Source organism: Bombina bombina, chromosome 4 (genome assembly GCF_027579735.1).
Source record: "Bombina bombina isolate aBomBom1 chromosome 4, aBomBom1.pri, whole genome shotgun sequence".
In the NCBI taxonomy this organism is placed as follows: domain Eukaryota; kingdom Metazoa; phylum Chordata; class Amphibia; order Anura; family Bombinatoridae; genus Bombina; species Bombina bombina.
The window spans coordinates 474215498-474233270 of NC_069502.1; the positions used below are offsets into that span (position 1 = coordinate 474215498).

Consider the following 17773-nt stretch of genomic DNA (forward strand, 5'->3'; position numbering starts at 1 on the left):
AATGCAAAAGTAAAAGTCAATGGTACCCTCTCAGACACACTCCCCATACGCAATGGCACACGACAAGGATGCCCCTTATCTCCAATTTTATTTATCTTAATGATGGAAGTATTGACATCCCATATTCGTAGAAATTCAAACATCAAAGGAATATCATTTGGCCATCAAAACTATAAAATAGCCGCCTATGCGGACGACCTCCTGTTTTCGGTTTCTTCCCCTCACACATCTATCCCAGAAATTTTAACTGAGCTAGACAGATTCGGACAATATTCTAATTTCCTTGTCAATAAACAAAAATCTGAAATTTTAAACATTACGCTTACAGACGCCCATTTCCAATCCTTATCTGCAATATGCCCACTAAAGTTAAAAACTGACACAATTAAATATCTAGGGATTTACCTCTCTCCCATCCAGACGACACTCTTCGACAGAAACTACAACGCTTTGCTTATCAACACGCAAAGGGACCTTAAAACATGGACCAATAAGCCTATATCTTGGTGGGGACGAATACAAGCTATAAAAATGACCACACTCCCTAGAATCACATATATTCTCCAAACACTACCACTGCACATCCCCCGATGGTACATGACGCGACTGCAAAACAGCCTCAATTCGTTTGTCTGGGGAAAATGTAGGCCTAGAATCAATAGAGACACAATGTACAGACCAATTACAGAGGGTGGACTAGGCCTTCCCAAAATTGAAGAATACTATCAGGCAGTGACACTCCAAAGGATCATGGACTGGCACAAAAAACAGGAATGTAAGGCCTGGGTTACATTAGACTCTCATATACTTAAAACACCACTAGTACATGCCCTATGCTGGGTACCGAATGAACTCAGACCTCCACAATGCCGACAATTAAACATACATAAACAGCTATTTAAGAACTGGGACCACATAGTTGCCACTAAGACACACATCTCCACTAGTAGATCCCCCCTTTTCCCTATAGTGCTGAATGTCGAGATGGTGGGTGGGCTAGACAAAGGGTATCAAAGACTAACCGAATGGGATTATACTATCCCTTTATTCAATTTTATTGAAGCAGGCAAACTTCTAGAAAGGGATAAATTGACTGATCTAGCAGACGGCAAATTCACGAACTGGTTAAAGTACGCACAACTACACCACTTCGTACATACCTCCCCGTTCAAGACCGACTTCCTTAGAAAACTCACAGCATTTGAACAAATATGTCATGGGGGCCTTATACCACGCGGCACACTATCCATATCCCGTAAACTTCTCATTAAAAACCATACTGACTCACTGCCACCCTTTACCACTAGATGGAACCTAGACCTTGCAAGTCACATAGACCATGACAAATGGGTACACATATTCAGTTCGGTTAAGAAATCCTCGACATCAGCAGTGATATTAGAACTTAATTTTAAAATTCTCCTCCGATGGTACTTAACCCCATCAAGGTTAAATAGCATATACCCGACTGTGCCAGACAGATGCTGGAGAGAATGTGGTAGCCGTGGTAGCTTATTGCATATGTGGTGGCAATGCCCCAGAATTCGTCCTCTCTGGAATGCAGTGGAGTTGCATTTTAGGCAAAGCATATCCACTGACTTCACACTAACCCCACACATAGCTTTGTTAAACGACCTACCCAAATTGACTTGCCGCCTTAAATTATTAGTGTTACAGATTGGCCTTAACAGTGCTAGGAAATTAATAGCTCGTCACTGGAAAAAACCCATGACTATCTCTAAATTAATGTGGTTAGATGAAGTAGAAGACCAGCTATCATTAGAACAATATGGCTACCTCTGCCGCAATAAAATGGACACCTTTCTGAATGCTAAGTTCATTTGGCAAGAATCACTTCACAACACACCCACCGCCTAGACAGTAGCAACATTCCCAGACAATTCTTACTTACCAGATAATGAGCTGTAAACACACTTATACCATGGGCTGAGAACAATAGACTAAAGAATTGATACCATATTCACTTACCCTATTCATACGATGAGATGCACCGGTGGTTTACCTATCTTGCAGAAAATAATATTATGCACTGTATTTACGAATACTCATACAGCGAGACTCAATCCAGATAATGAAGATACCTTGCAGAACCAGGAATAGGACCAAATGTTAAACTTTAATCCCCCAGTTTGTTTGTTATATTATTACTCCCCCCCTGATTATCCAATTTCAGTCCCAGTGAGCCAGACGACTACCATACTTTTCCTGCTGATATTAAAGGCCCACGAGAAGAACCTGGACAAGAGATGACGACCTATCCTTATCTAAAATTAAAGTCAGCATGATAGACATTAACTTAAAATTGTTCCATTGCAATGTTGTTCTTTACAGTACTGACGTGTTGATGACCAGAAAAGATTGTTATCACTAAAATCTTTAATAAAAATAATAATAAAAAAAAAATAAAATAAAAAAAAAAGCACAAAAGGGCTATAATACAGATTAAAGTCACAAGGTATAAACAAAGCATATATAAACTGCTCAGTGTTAAGTATCAAGCTATAGTACAGGCGAGTTTGCTAAGCAACAATAGTAGGGTATGCCAAGTATAACCCCTTCAGCGTGACAAAACAGTCTGTTCAGTCGCACAATAACATCTGACGTAAATTTCCCTGGAATTACACCAGCTTTTTCAAGGAACCCATTTATTTGTTTTTGTATATCAAATTTAGTACAGTTCTACTGCTTTAGTGTTACATATAGTTATATTTATATTATTATTTCTTGTTACATTCATGTTATTCTAGTTTTTTTTTAAACTTTTCTATATATTTTTCAATTATTTTAGCTGCTATTTGTCCCACTGGGAAAATTTGTCATATTTAGAAATAATACAATATATGCAAAACCTTATTTTGTCTATGCTATAACATATGAAACACAAGTGGGATAATTTGCCATATTAACCCTCATTATAGTATAGACATAAGTATGGACAATATTCCCAGCTAGGGAACATGTCTGCCCTCCTTAGGGTGAGTGATGTAGCATCTGCTGTCTGCATTTAAAGAGACATTAAACACTAAATACAATTTTACAAGCATTTTATAAGGTTATTCCCCTCCCCCTCTAATCATGGATGCTGCAATGTTCAAATCTTGTTTTAACTAAATTCCAGGGTTGATATGTTTGCCCATGCACAGAAACTCTCCTTCAGATACTGTGAAACCTAAGATGCAAAATAAAAAGAGGAGGCACATAAAATGTATATAGTGTCCAGTGTCCATTTAAGAATACACAAGCAGTCACTTGAGCAGCTCTACTGAACAAAAAAATGGGAATAAAATATCAACCAATAGGGGGCACCAAAATAAACAACAAATATACATAAAATAAAAGGCAAAAAGTCCCCAAATGGTAGTCCAAATAAATAAGGTGACTTCCACACAATGTTCACAGATAGTGATAATCCATCCAAACTGGCAGCTCTTCTAAAATTCCATCTTTTAAGGTACAGTTCACCCAAAAATGTTCTCCCCTTTAAATTGTTCCCAATGATTGATTTTACCTGCTGGAGTGTTTTAAATTGTTTACAAGTAGCTCCTTCACCCCCTATTTTGGCATTTGAAATAGCTGATTTAGCCTGTGGTATCCCAACCTATACTGAAAGTTTCTGTACTGGAGTATATTCTATTGAATAGCCTAAGTAAACAAAGCCAGCAGAAGAGATTACAGCCAGCAAAAGACATTACACTCTCAGTGGGGGGCATGATAGTTAAAGGGACACTGAACCCAATTTTTTTATTTTGTGATTCAGATAGAGCGTGCAATTTTCTAATTTACTCCTATTATCAATTTTTCTTTGTTCTCTTGCTATCTTTATTTAAAAAAGAAGGCATCTAAGCTTTTTTTTTATTCAGACTCTGGACAGCACTTTTTTTTATTGGTGAATGAATTTATCCACCAATCAGCAAGGACAACCGAGGTTGTTCACCAAAAATGGGCCTGTATATCAACTTACATTCTTACATTTTAAATACAGATACCAAGAGAATGAAGAAAATTTGATAATAGGAGTAAATTAGAAAGTTTCTTAAAATGTCATGCTCTCTCTGAATCACAAAATAAAAAAATTGGGTTCAGTGTCCCTTTAAGTAATAAAATGATAATTTTCCATTATTCTCTCTAAGTATTGAGCTTTGGTTTTCTAGACAAATATAAGATAAGGAAGCAAGTATGTGTACATAAAAGTAATAACATAATGAGATCTGATATTACCTGAAGCTCAACCCTTGTAATAGGCTGTGGTTTAAAAGCACAAAACCAGCTACTTCATATACACAAATAAACCTGTAAATATAATTTCACATAAATGTTATACTCTGCAGCTGGTAGAACAAGTCATTGAAAATACATTCATATAAAAACAATTTTACAGTGTACTGTCCCTTCAAGTACAACTCTGAAATACACAAACATTTGAAGGCTCCTCCTAGTGCAGAACAATCATGTAATTACAACCTTCTAAAACAAAACAGCTTATATACTCACAAAAAGAGCAGTACTCTATTGTGCTGTTAGACACAGACTGGGGAATTGCAGTGCCCCAGTTCACTGAACCACAGAATAGGCAAAATGTCTCTCGGCTGCTCCTGGTTTCAGCTCCACAGATCACATTTTCACCATTCTCCAATGTAAACAATGATTTATTTAAAAGCATCAAAGTGTTTAAAATTAATTTTATATGAGCAGCCCTGTAACCTTTTATACAACCAATTGTGTGAGAGCAGGGTTTGTCAAACACCCTGGATGAATGAGTCTGGGTTGTTTTAAATGGGCAGTAAAGTCAAAATCAATCTCTCTTGGTTCAGATAGAACATGCACATTTAAACAACTCTCCAGTTTACTTCTATTACCATATTTGCTTTGTTCTCTAGGTATGCTTTGTTGAAAAGTAGGTTCAGAATCCGCAGTGCACTACTTGGAGCTAGTTGAACACATCTGGTGAGCAAATGACAAGAGACATATATGTGCAGCCACCAATCAGCAGCTAGTTCCCAGTAGTGCATTGCTGCTCCTTAGCCTACCTAGGTAATCTTTACAAAAAAGGATACCAATAGAACAAAGCAAATTTAATAACAGAAGTAGATTGGGAAGTTGTTTAACTCTTCATGCTCCATCTTAATCAAGATAATTTAATTATGACTTTACTGTCCCTCTAAGTCCTCCAACTCTTGAGTGGCAGATAGGCTACTTAACTTGCACCACAAGGGTTCTCAAGCTGCATTCCTATCTTGATAAATAACTGCCATATTCTTTATTATCCATCTCTAAATTTCAACCAGCATTCTAAAATCAAAGAGATCTTATGGAAAATTAAGAGCAAAAAAATACTTTAAAATATATTAAAAAAAAAAAGAAGAAAGCTTTGTCTTTAAGTCAGAGTTTTTGGGGAAAAGATTGTGTTATAGTACAACTGGATTGCTCTGTTAAGTCTTGAATATAGAGCAGACATTAGTATATCTCAAAGAAAATAACATTTGTTTATACTTACGCTGACAAACAGGTGGCTTGCCTGCATTACTCCATGATCCATCTTCTTGACATACTGCTGTTGATTGTTGACTAAATTGTAATCTGTAGCCCTCATTGCATTCATATATCACTTTGTTTCCTAAAGTAAACTGATTTCCAGAAACAGAACCATTTCCAGGTGCCTGGGCAATTCCGCAGGATATAGCTAAAATCAAAAAACAATAATATATTGGTTTACATGTCACATTTAATGCAAATTAAATAAATAACAAAATATTATTTTATATCCAAACTTTGGAGAAAGTAATTTCAATTAATACATTTGTTAAATGAGACATCAGTATGTGTTCTTTTACATATGTTTTTAAACACCCATAGTTATTTATTTAGGATAAAAGATAAGATGCTAGCACTTGTTAAGACACAACATATGTTTTGGGATTTAGCTATGATTGCAAGCAAACTATGGCCTAGTTTCCATTGAGGTGGCAAATTGTGGAAACTGGTGGTAAAAACATGTATCTCCATTAAAGTCTATGAATATTTTATATCTTACAACTAGTTTCCAAACCTTACCACCTCAATGGAAACTAGGCCTATGTTGGCTGTCACAAAAGTACCTTAAAAAAAATTACTTTTATTTAAAATGTTCTCTTATAAATTACAGCACAGTATTCTCTGCGTAGAGATGTAGGGATTGCAGAGAATAGATCAGTAATATTAGGCAGATTGAAATAGATAAATGGGGGTTCATTGCAAAAGGTAAACAACTGAACTAATAAGGTGAATTAATTAGTGCTATAGTTTTATTATTTCACAAATGGTCATTTGTATGTATGTGTTTAACCACTTCAAAGATGATGGGGAATGGTTAGTGAAGAGGAGGTTATATTGGTGGACAGAGTGTGGCACACAGCCTTATCCCATTAGGGTTAAATCCTGGTGGTAGTTAACTCAATGCAGAAAACATTTTCTTTTTGGTCCTTTACATTGGGTTTTCTCTACCTAAAAACAAAGTTGTACAACAGCTAAAATATATATATTCGGTGTCATAAAGTACTATTATTATTATTATTATTATACTTTATTTATGAAGCGCCATCATATTCTGCAGCGCTCTTCATGGATACAATTCATTTAAATAAAACAATAATATAAAACTTGTAAGAGACAGGACAAAATTTACAAACACATACAGGAGGAATTGAGGGCCCTATTTCCATGGGAACTTACAATCTAGAAGGGTATGAGGTTAAGAAACAGGAGGTGAGGACTGCAAGATTGAATGAGGGAAATGTTGTTAGGTAAGAGAAATATTATTGAGTTGGGTGGTTGGCTTCTCTGAACAGAAAAGTATTCAGAGAGCATTTAAAGGAAGAAAGATTAGAGCAAATCCTGACAGCACGAGGGGAGTGTTCCAGAGGGTAGGTCCTGCACGACAGAAGTCCTGCAGTCTAGCATGAGAAGAGGTGATAGTCTCAGATGGAAGGAGTAGGTCATTGTTGAATCTTAGTGGGCGGGCTGGAGTATACTTGTTGATTAGAGAGGATAGGTAGAGGGGAGCAGTGTTGGTGAACGCTTTGTATGCAAGGGTGAGAATTTTGAATTTAATTCTGCTGTGAATGGGGAGCCAATGAAGGGACTCGCAGAGAGGTGCAGCAGATATAGAGTGACGGGAAAGCTGGATCAGCCTGGCAGAGGCATTTAGGCAGGATTGAAGAGGAGAGAGGTGGGAAAGAGGAAGGCCTTTAAGTATGTTATTGCAGTAGTCAAGTCGGGAAATAACAAGGGAGTGTATTATTTACTTTGTGGTGTTAGTGCACAGAAAAGGTTGAGTCTTGGAAATATTGCATAGATGGTTGTAGAAAGCAATTGGATATGGGGTAGGAAGGATAGATTTGAGTCAAGTGTAACTCCGAGGCAGCGGACTTGGGGCGATGGGAAATTGGTGATGCTGTCATTAGGGATAGAGAAGTCAGAAGTCGGCGTAGAGCTTGAGGGGGGGATAAGAAGGATCTCAGTCTTGGAGATGTTAATCTTTAGGTGGTGAGAGGCCAGCCAGGAAGAAATACCAGATAAGCAGTCGCTGACATAAGAGAGGACAAAGGGAGAGAGAGCAGGGGTGGAGAGGTAGATCTGGATGTCATCAGCATAGAGCTGATATTTGAAGCCATAACTGTTGATACGTTTACCCAGCGAAGAAGTATAAATGGAGTAGAGGACCCAGAACAGATTCTTGAGGTACTCCAACAGACAGAGGCATTGGAGAGGAGGATTCGCCGACAAATGACACAGAAAAAGATCTGTGAGAAAGATAGGAGTGAATCCAGGAAAGAGCAGTGTCACCTAGGCCAAAAAAGCTAAGGTTCTGTAGGAGGAGGGGGTGGTCAACTGTGTCAAAGGCAGCTGAGAAGTCAAGTAAGATGAGTATAGAGTAGTGGCCAATATTTTTAGCAGAGAGAAGATCGTTCGTAACCTTGGTAAGGGCAGTCTCAGTTGAGTGTTTGGGGCAGAATCCGGATTGCAGGAGGTCAAGCAAGGAGTTGGAGGACAGGAAGTAGGTTAGACGATTGTAAACTAGTCTTTCAAGGAGTTTTGATGCTAGTGGAAGCAGTGATATGGGGTGGTAGCTTTCAGGAGAATTAGGGTCGAGGGAGGGTTTTTTGAGTATGGGAGTGACTTTTGCGTGTTTGAAAGAAGATGGGAATGAACCGGTAGAGAGAGATTGGTTGAGGATGTGGGTAAGAGCAGGAGTGAGGGTAGAAGATAGGGGGGGTATTAGATGGGAAGGGATATGGTCGAGTGGGCAGGTAGTGAGGCATGAGGAAGAAACTTCATTCTCAGTGGCTGGATGAAAGATGCAGAGGGTGGCAGAGGGAGTAACTTGGCCTGTTGTTGGAATATTGCAGGTTGGTGTTGGGATGTTGCTTTGGATAGTACATGTTTTGTTTAAAAAGTAGTCTGCTAGGTCTTGAACACAAGACCCTTTACTGAAGAATAAACTCCAATCAATATGTATAGGATCCTACAGAGTAGGATGACCCTGAAATAGCAGCTACTGAATTATTGCAGTAGTTCTTAATCAGGTTATTCGTTGCACACATTTTGAGAATGTCAGAATAATCTAAAGAAATATACAGTATTTACTTTGGTACAAAGCATGGTAAATGTTCGTTTAATGCAGGAAAAATCACTTTTTCAATTAATTTTTAGCATGTAGGGAAATCTTATGCTAATGCCAACATATAAAAGTAGATATTTATAGCAATTCCAAAGGGAAGCACTGAAACTAACAAACTATCAATTGTAAAATGTAATTTTCCATGCAAAAAATGTTTATCATTTCAAAGGCTTTGATAAAAGAATGGGTGTGCAACAATTGAAAGCTTTGTGTTATTTCAGATGTATTTGCCTGGCAAGTCTTGCTGTCAGGAAAAGCTTAAACTATAAAGTTTTCACTGGTAGACTATTTTTCTAACTGTTAGAAATGACCTGCATACAGTGCATTTTGCTGTACATGGACATTATTTACTATCTGATTATTGCCTTTGTTAACACAAGTAGCGCTATTCAGCCATTGATGTATTTTGAGGAATATTCAAATGTCAATACAGAGAAGTTAAATCTATTTTACAATAGTGCTCCCACTAAAATCCAGACTAATCAACTTTTACATAATATTCAGGTCAATAATATCCAGGATGATTCTGGTTTTACTGATCCCAAGTATAATAATAATATAAAAAAAACATGATAATCAAAATTAAACTTTCATGATTCAGTCAGAATTTGTCACTTTAAGATACTTTTAAATTCACTTAATTTGTCAAATTTACTTTATTATTTGGTATGCAGGGGCGAAACTACAGGGGGTGCAGAGGTCGCAATTGCTACTGGGCCCCCAAGGTTGAGGGCCCAGCTTAAAAAAAAAAAAAAAAATTTACAATAAAAACGTTGACCTGCCACTGCCTGCACTGATATCATGTGTGTGACATGATGCTTCACTAGTGTCTCTGACAGCATGGGGGGGGGGGCAGAGGGGAAACAGTGTCAGTTTATACAGTACCACTATATACAGTACGGGGGGCTGGACCATGTCACAGACTACTGTGGTCACTTTATAAAATACTGGGGCGGGTAGGGTCAGGCCAGTCATCTCACCGTCAGATTACAGACTGTGTCATTGACTCACTATATACAGTACTGGTGGGTTAAACAGTGTCACTATATACAGTAATAGGGGGTCAGACCATCTCACAGACAGTGGGCACAGTGTACCTCCTTTTGCAGACATGTAATCTGATTCACATTTTTTTTCTGTGTTAAAAGTAAAAAAAAAAAAAAAAAAAAAAAAAAGATATGTATCAAATTCACTTTTTTTGGGTGGGGGGGCCCTTCTTAGATTCTTGCACCTGGGCCCTGTGGTTTCTAGTTACGCCTCTGTTGGTATGCATTAATGAAAAGCAAATGTACATATCCTTAGTAGTAGCAATGCATGACTGGGAGGTAGCTGCTGATTCGTAGCTACACACATTTGTCTTCTTTTTTTTTTTGTTTTTGGACTAGATGTGTTCCTCTCTCTACACAGGGGTTAACAATAGCAACATCACAATAATAACACATTAGAGCATTTTTCCTTTGCACTTTCATGTCATGTCGCTTGAAAATGACCACTGATGAGAGTTGTTCAGTAGGAGTTACCGGGATCCTGTGATGTCTATGACACATACATTCTATTATAAAGTCAAGCAATGGACAAATGGCTGCAAGTCAATGCTATATTAATATGCAAAGGCTATTAGTATTAATTATAAACTGCATGTAAAATACTTTTAAGTTTTGTCATTTATGAGATATCAACGCTCTCATAAAGCACCAATATGAGCTATAATACAAATTATATTCATAATTTTTTTTTTTCTTGGCTAAACTATTTAATGTGAATTTATATTATTTTATTTATAACTTACCCTTACATATAGGAACTGGTGAAGCCCATTCGTATATCCCATTTGCATTTTTTATGCATGTGGTGATATTGTTTCCAATCATTTGATATCCTGGATTACAGTAGTAGTATACTTTGGATCCAAGTTCTATTCCGGTCCGGTTTAATATTCCACCATTTGGTATCACTGTATTCAAACTGCAATAGGTTGCTAAAATAAATTGATAGCAATAAATTAAAATGTAATAAATATTCTAAAGTCAAATATTTATCTGCTTTGTAGCAGCACAAAATCATTTTAATATCATATGATGCGAAATGATGTGAAATGCTTCTGCTATGATAAATACAGACAGCTCCAGTGGACATGATTTGCAGTAACTCAACCCTTAATAAAGGGAGCCCTATGCTTAGGGTCCAATTCTCTAAAGTTCTTCACTCAAGCGAGATTGTCTTAAAAGATCCATCATTGATACAAAGTAATTCACATAATTCTCTAAAGGCAACATTTTACATTGAGAGTGGTGTATCTTGCTATGGGAGGAAACCTACATTTCAGAATGTGAAGGATAGGCATACATTATAGTATTGTACTCAATAAAATAAAGAGCTAAAATCAACATATTGACTGTACAAAGTAAATATTGTAAATAAAGTACCCATTTAAAATCATATTAGTACTACTTTATTTAAAGAGACATACAACTCTAAATTTTACTTTCATTATTCAGAGAGAGCATAGCATTTTAAACAACTTTTCATTTTTTTATTCTATTATCAATTTTGCCTCATGATCTTGGTATTCTTTGTTGAAAGATCAGCAATGCACTACAGGGTGCTAGCTTAACACATCAGTAAACCAATAAAAAAGAGGCATAAATGTGCATCCACCAATCAGCAGCAAGCATCCAACTCCTCAACCTAACCTGGTTTTAAACAAATTATATTAAAGAGACACTGAACCCAAATTTTTTCTTTCATGATTTACTTCCATTGTCTAATATGCTTAGCTCTCTTAAAGGGACACTGGACCCAAATTTTTTCTTTTGTGATTCAGATAGAGTATGCAATTTTAATCAACTTTCTAATTTACTCCTATGATCATGTTTTCTTCATTCTCTTGCTATCTTTATTTGAAAAAGAAGGCATCTAAGCTTTTTTTATGTTCAGAACTCTGGACAGCACTTTTTATTGGTGGATAAATTTATCCACCAATTAGCAAGAACAACCCAGGTTGTTCACCAAAAATGGGCCGGCATCTAAACTTACATTCTTCCATTTCAAATAAAGATACCAAGAGAATGAAGAAAATTTGATAATAGGAGTAAATTAGAAACTTGCTTAAAATTTCATGCTCTATCTGAATCACAAAAGAAAAAATTTGGGTCCAGTGTCCCTTTAAGAGAGCTAAGCATATTAGACAATGGAAGTAAATCAGAAAGTTGTTTAAAATCGTATATGCTCTATCTGAATCATGAAAGATTTGGATCCATGTCCCTTTAAATACACAGAGAAAAATTATATTTTAAGTATAATATATTTCAAAATGTAAAATTAAAATCATATTAAAAAGTGAAATAGTCTATTCTGTTTGTAAAATTAGTCTTGCTGTCTTAGAGAATATGCTGAACAGTGACATTCCTTAGGCATGTCTGAAGTTTTTTTGAAGGTGACACACAACAGCCTAGGGCATATGAGGTAGAGGATACTTCTGGCCCTTCTCCAGCCTCATCACAGAGAACATACCACATGTTTGGGTATGAAGAGTAGCAGCATATGGTGCATCTCCCAAAGCATCCCTCTCATAAGCAGCATATGATGTATCCCCTACAGCATCCACTTCAGCAGCAGCACAGGATGCATCTCCCATAGCATCATCCTCAGCAGCATATGATGCATCCCCACAGTATCCTCCTCAGCAGCATCAACAAGTGCAGCATTTAAACTATATTCCGTATAGTAGAGTCTCCACCACCACTACCAATGTTTGGCCTACTGTCCACACAGAAAGACCCTCTCAGTCCCCAAGACAGAGGGACACCCCTGAGCCCAGAGTGCTTACCAGACTCAAGCAACAGCAGGTATTAAGGAGGCAACAGAGCCAAATGAATATGCTTAATGCCACACTTGTCCATCTGACTGAGATAGTAGAAACACACGTGGATAGGCCACAAACTCAATCCTCACTCACCATCCCTGTCATCTCCCTGCAGGACCCTGAGTCAAGGGTGGTGCCCTCCAAATCAGCTTTTGGTTGTCGCACAAGATGCCACACTTCCCCCAAGTACCTATTCTCTAAAAGCAAAGTCCCGCCACAGGTAATACTTTTTTTTCACCTTTTTTAAAAAAAAAAATATTTATTTTATATTTATATATTTTTCTTTATTCTAAAACACTTTTTAAGTGTGACTTCCATCTCACACCTATGCCAAATTTATATTCTTATTTTTTTGTTGTTGATTAAAACCAGATTTCTTGGGGGGGTTTTCGTATATTTTGAAAAGTTGTTTATTTGCTTTACAATAACAGGTTATTTTATTTCACATGAAGTCTATTAATATGAATGTGCACATTGTTAAAAAATGTGTCCTTATTTCAACAATAATCTGCCGCCCCCAACATCGCCGCCACCTACATAATGTTATTAACCCTTAATCTGCTGCCCCCAACATCGCCGCCACCTAATAAAACTATTAACCCCTAATCTGCCGCTCCCGATGTCGCCACCACTATACTAAACTTATTAACCCCTAAACCTCTGGCCTCCCACATCACTACCACTAAATAAATCCATTAACCCCTAAACCTAACCCTAAACCTTACCCTAACCCCCTAACTTTAACATAATTAAAATAGAGCTAACCTAAAGTTACAATTATTAACTAAATAATACCTATTTAAAACTAAATACTTACCTGTGAAATAAAACCTAGGCTAGCTACAATATAACTAATAGTTATATTGTATATAGCTTAGGTTTTATTTTTTATTTTTTTTTAAATTGTAGTTTTATTGATTTTTGTTAAAATAGAAGAGTGATAGATACAACAACTGTACGAGACAATCTTACATCAAATACAAATACATCATAGCATTTACGTAATCATTTCAGACATAATGTAAATTTCTATGAAAAGGGAGTCAGTATCCTGACAGGACATAGAGTAAGTGAGGAGGGGGGGGAGGGGGAAGGGGGGAGAGGGAAGGGGAAAAAAGTAGGGAGATACGCTAAGATGACTATAAAAGGGGGCTAATTCAGATGTGCAAGGGTGAGGTCGGGTCTACTGCTTATGTGGTTAGGGGTGTACTGCCATTTAGGTGTCAAAGGTGGATAGCCAGAGAGTATCAAATCTGTTTTTCCAATCGGATCAGATCAGTTCAAAGAAATCAGTCCCACCCGAGGCATAATAGATACTCTTCTCCATAGAGTACATGTATGCCATAGTGGATATAATATCCAACCAGGCTGGGGGAAGGGATCTTTTCCAAGATCTCGCTATATTAAGTTTAACAGCTGATAAAAGGTAAATACAAAGTGCACCATAATGTTTGGGTATTTTACATACGCCTAAGTGAAACAGAGCCGTCTCAGGAGTTCTGGGTAGGTTGATACCCAAACTGGTTAATGTGGAGAAACATTTATTCCAGAGGGGTTTGAGTCTGGGACAGCTCCACCAAATGTGGATCATATCTCCTATGTGCGAGCAGTCTCTCCAACAGGTGGGGGAGGCCTCTGGAAAGATCTTCGCAAGCCTAGCTGGGACATAATACCAGTGTGTGAGCACCTTGATGTAGGTTTCAAGGATGGTGATGCAATGAAGGGTTTTCTTTGTAAAAAGGAGCGTGCGTTGCCACTCCAGAGAGGGTTTCGTAAAGTCTAACCTCCGTTCCCATTTCAGAATATGTTGGGCTTTGTCAGCTGGGGCAGCACCTTCCATAAGGGAATAGTGTAAGGACAACGGTTTGCCCAGTCTGAGCCCCTGTTGCCATCTAGCTTCCCAGATGGTAAGCTGTCGAGGTAGAGATGGTTTGAAACCCCACCTAGATAAGAAACTTGGAACTCTGGAGTATTCAAATTTCATATACAAGGGTGTAGATGGGGTTACATTGAGATGAGTGTAGGGGGGAAAGGTTGTATGTGGCGGGGTTGACCAAAGGTCTCCCACCTTCGTAATACCCAGCTGAGCCCAAGCGTTTGGGTGGGAGTCCGGTAAACCGGACAGAAGGCCAGTTACGGAGGTAATTGGGGAAGGGTGAGGGGCTACCTTGGAGTTATGCCCTAGGCGGTCCCAGGCGAATAGGCATTCCTGTATAATCAGATTAGAGGCACCCAGATTCCTTCTGCAATGGGGTGGTGTCCATATTAGGTCCCTTAACGTAAGGTTATGTGGTAGGGAGGCTTGTTCAATAGACCTCCATTTGCTGTCTGAGTCTTTGACACCCCATTGAGAGATATGGGTGAGCATAGCGGTATCCGCATACCTAACAATAGAGGGAGAAGCAACCCCTCCGTGTATTTTAGGGTATTGCAGGGCATTATGAGCAACTCTAGGGGGTTTACCCTGCCAAATGTATTTGGTACAGGCACTCTGGAACTGTATTAAAAGGGTTCTGGGAACTCTTATTGGTAGACAGCGGAGTGCATACGTGAGTTTAGGAAGATAGCTCATCTTTAGAGCTGCTATGCGTCCTAACCAGGATACACATTTGAAGTTCCAACGTGTGGGTAGGGACCTTAGCTCGGTCAAAAGTGGTTTGAGGTTATCTTCAAGGATTTGAGGGAGAGAATTGGATAATTTAACACCGAGATGGGATACGTACTTATGGCTGGGGCTAAACTTATATTTTTTACATAAGTTTTTGGAGACCTCCTCAGGAAACCCGGAGGTGTACAATTCAGATTTTGAGTGATGTAATTTATAGTAAGACAGGGAACTAAATGTCTCTAGGATGGACAGGAGTCTCGGTATCTCTCGAGAGGGACTGGAGAAGAACAGGGTAGTGTCATCTGCAAATAGGGCTACTTTGTGGACCGTACCGTGTAGGGTGATTCCCGAAATCTCGTTATCTGTCCTGATGGCCGCAGCTAGAGGCTCCATGGCCAGTGTGAATAAAATTGGGGAAAGGGGGCAGCCATGACGGGTGCCATTAGATATAGGGAAGGGAGTGGGGTCAAACCCCAGTCCTCTCACCAAGGCCACTGGGGAGGAGTATAAAGCTTTGATTGCCAAGACAATTCGTGCAGGGAACTGGAAGTTCTCTAAGACCCGCCAGAGGTATTCCCATCTGACGCGGTCAAAGGCCTTCTCTGCATCTAGAGAGAGCACTGCAAGTGGCCTATTTAGTCTCTTGGCCTCAAGGAGTATGTTAAGGAGCCTCCTGGTGTTATCTGGGCCCTCTCTTCCTGGTATGAACCCGACCTGGTCTGGGTTAATAAGTGTTGGGAGTAATTTTGCTAGCCGCTTAGCCAAAATTTTGGCATAGATCTTAACGTCGGTGTTAATGAGTGAAATGGGTCGAGGAATCTATGTTTTCCGAGGGGGCTTTCTCGGGCGTCGCGGTATTGCCTATATTATAGAGTTCAGAATAGAACTTATGGAACTCTTGGCCAATCTGGGAAGGAAGTCGAACTGAACAGCCACCCTGTCTGATTTCATGGATACGAGTGGCACCTGCACGCTGTCTGATTTTATTGGCTAGTAAAGAATCTGCTTTATTGCCCTTTGAGTATAGGAGGTGTTTCAGACGGAGGAGATTGGATTGTGTTTTTCGAAATTCTAATTGGCATATGTGCCGCCTGAGGTCTTCCACCTCAGATTTGTGGGCTACCGAGTCCGTGGTCCGCCGTTGGGTTTCAAGCACCCGCAGTCTGCTATGTGCTTGGGAGAGGGAAAGGCCTGCTTGTCTCCTGAGATGAGCCTGCTTTCGGATGAAAAGGCCTCGTAGAGTAACCTTAAATGCCCCCCAGATAGTATTCTCACTAATTTCTGGGGTATCATTGGTCTGGAGGGTGAAGCAAATCTCTTTCCTGATCTCTTCCCTAAACGGGACGTCCAAAAGGAGATGGTGTGGTAGTCTCCATGGGGCTCTGGTTTTAGTAGTATGACTAAAGTCAATGTCTAAGGTGATAAGGTCATGGTCTGACCACGGGGTAAGGTGAATATTCACGGAGCGGACCAGATCCAGGTCAGTGGGGTGGCAAAAAAAGTAATCAAGCCTAGAGTGTGTAGAGTGAGGGTGGGAGAAATGGGTGAAATCTTTGTCTAGAGAATGTAGGGACCTCCAAATGTCAAAATACGTGAACTGGCAAATGAGTTCCCGGAACCTACGACTGGTAGGGTCATGGTTGGAGGGGAGTCTCTTAGAGGGGCCTGTTTTCCTATCTATCTTTTCGTCCCATACCATGTTCAGGTCACCGGCGAGGATAACTCTGCCTTGTTTGACCTTCTCCACATGCAGAAGGACTTTCCTGAGGTATCTGGGTTGAAGTGAGTTTGGGAGATAGACCGAAACAGGGGTATATGTGACATGATCTAAATTACATATAAGGATGAGATATCTAGCCTGAGGGTCTCTGAATGTAAAGAGGGGCTCGTAAGCCACTCTTTTGTGTATTAAGACGGCTACCCCTCTGGCTTTCTTTGTGAAGGAAGCCGCCTCAAAAACTGGGAAGTCCTTGGAAATGTGGGGGGGGAGGAGTCCGCTAGGAGGTGCGTCTCCTGAAGGAAGGCCACGTCCGCTCCGTGGTGACGGAGGGATCGTGATAGAAGGCATCTCTTGCCCACAGTGTTGAGGCCTCTGACATTATGAGTGAGGAATCTGAGGGAGGCCATTAGAATTCTTGGGGGGGGGAGAAAAGGGTAGAATCAAAGGTAGGTTGGAGGAGGGGTGAAGGATGAAGGATAGCAAGTGGAAATAGTCCACCTATGTGGGGCCCTAGAATGGGCACCAGAAATTGGGGGGGAGCTAACCTTGTCTATAAGACAGAGGGACTAGTGAAAGTAGCCCCACTCAACTATAAGAAAATCACAGAATAGCTAATTAACCATATATAACAACTTAAACTCTAACTTAAATTAGTTACAATACATATTGAAAATGGAAACAAATCACAATATATGAACCTGACAGTGATATTGAAATGCATGCCGACAATCTCAAGTGGGTGAGGCCTGAGGCCTCAGGGTGTGGTCAGGGGGGTTCGGTTTTGACCGTTTTGGTCTTTGTTCTTTGACAGACCATTCAGGAGCTGTGACCCTCAATCTGGAACGAGACTCCTGCTGGTTGCTGGGGGCAGCTTGAAGGCCCTAATTATCTAGTAGAGTACCT

The 17773-nt window shown here is 39.4% G+C and overlaps 1 protein-coding gene across 1 annotated transcript in view; it reads right to left on the bottom strand.

Annotated features, from left to right (window-relative positions):
- The window catches only part of CSMD1 (CUB and Sushi multiple domains 1), a 3127153-nt gene that overhangs the window by 349166 nt on the left and 2760214 nt on the right, over positions 1-17773 (bottom strand). The window contains 2 exon segments of the mRNA XM_053711946.1: positions 5516-5701; positions 10467-10655. Of these exon segments, the coding sequence (XP_053567921.1) occupies positions 5516-5701; positions 10467-10655 (375 nt within the window).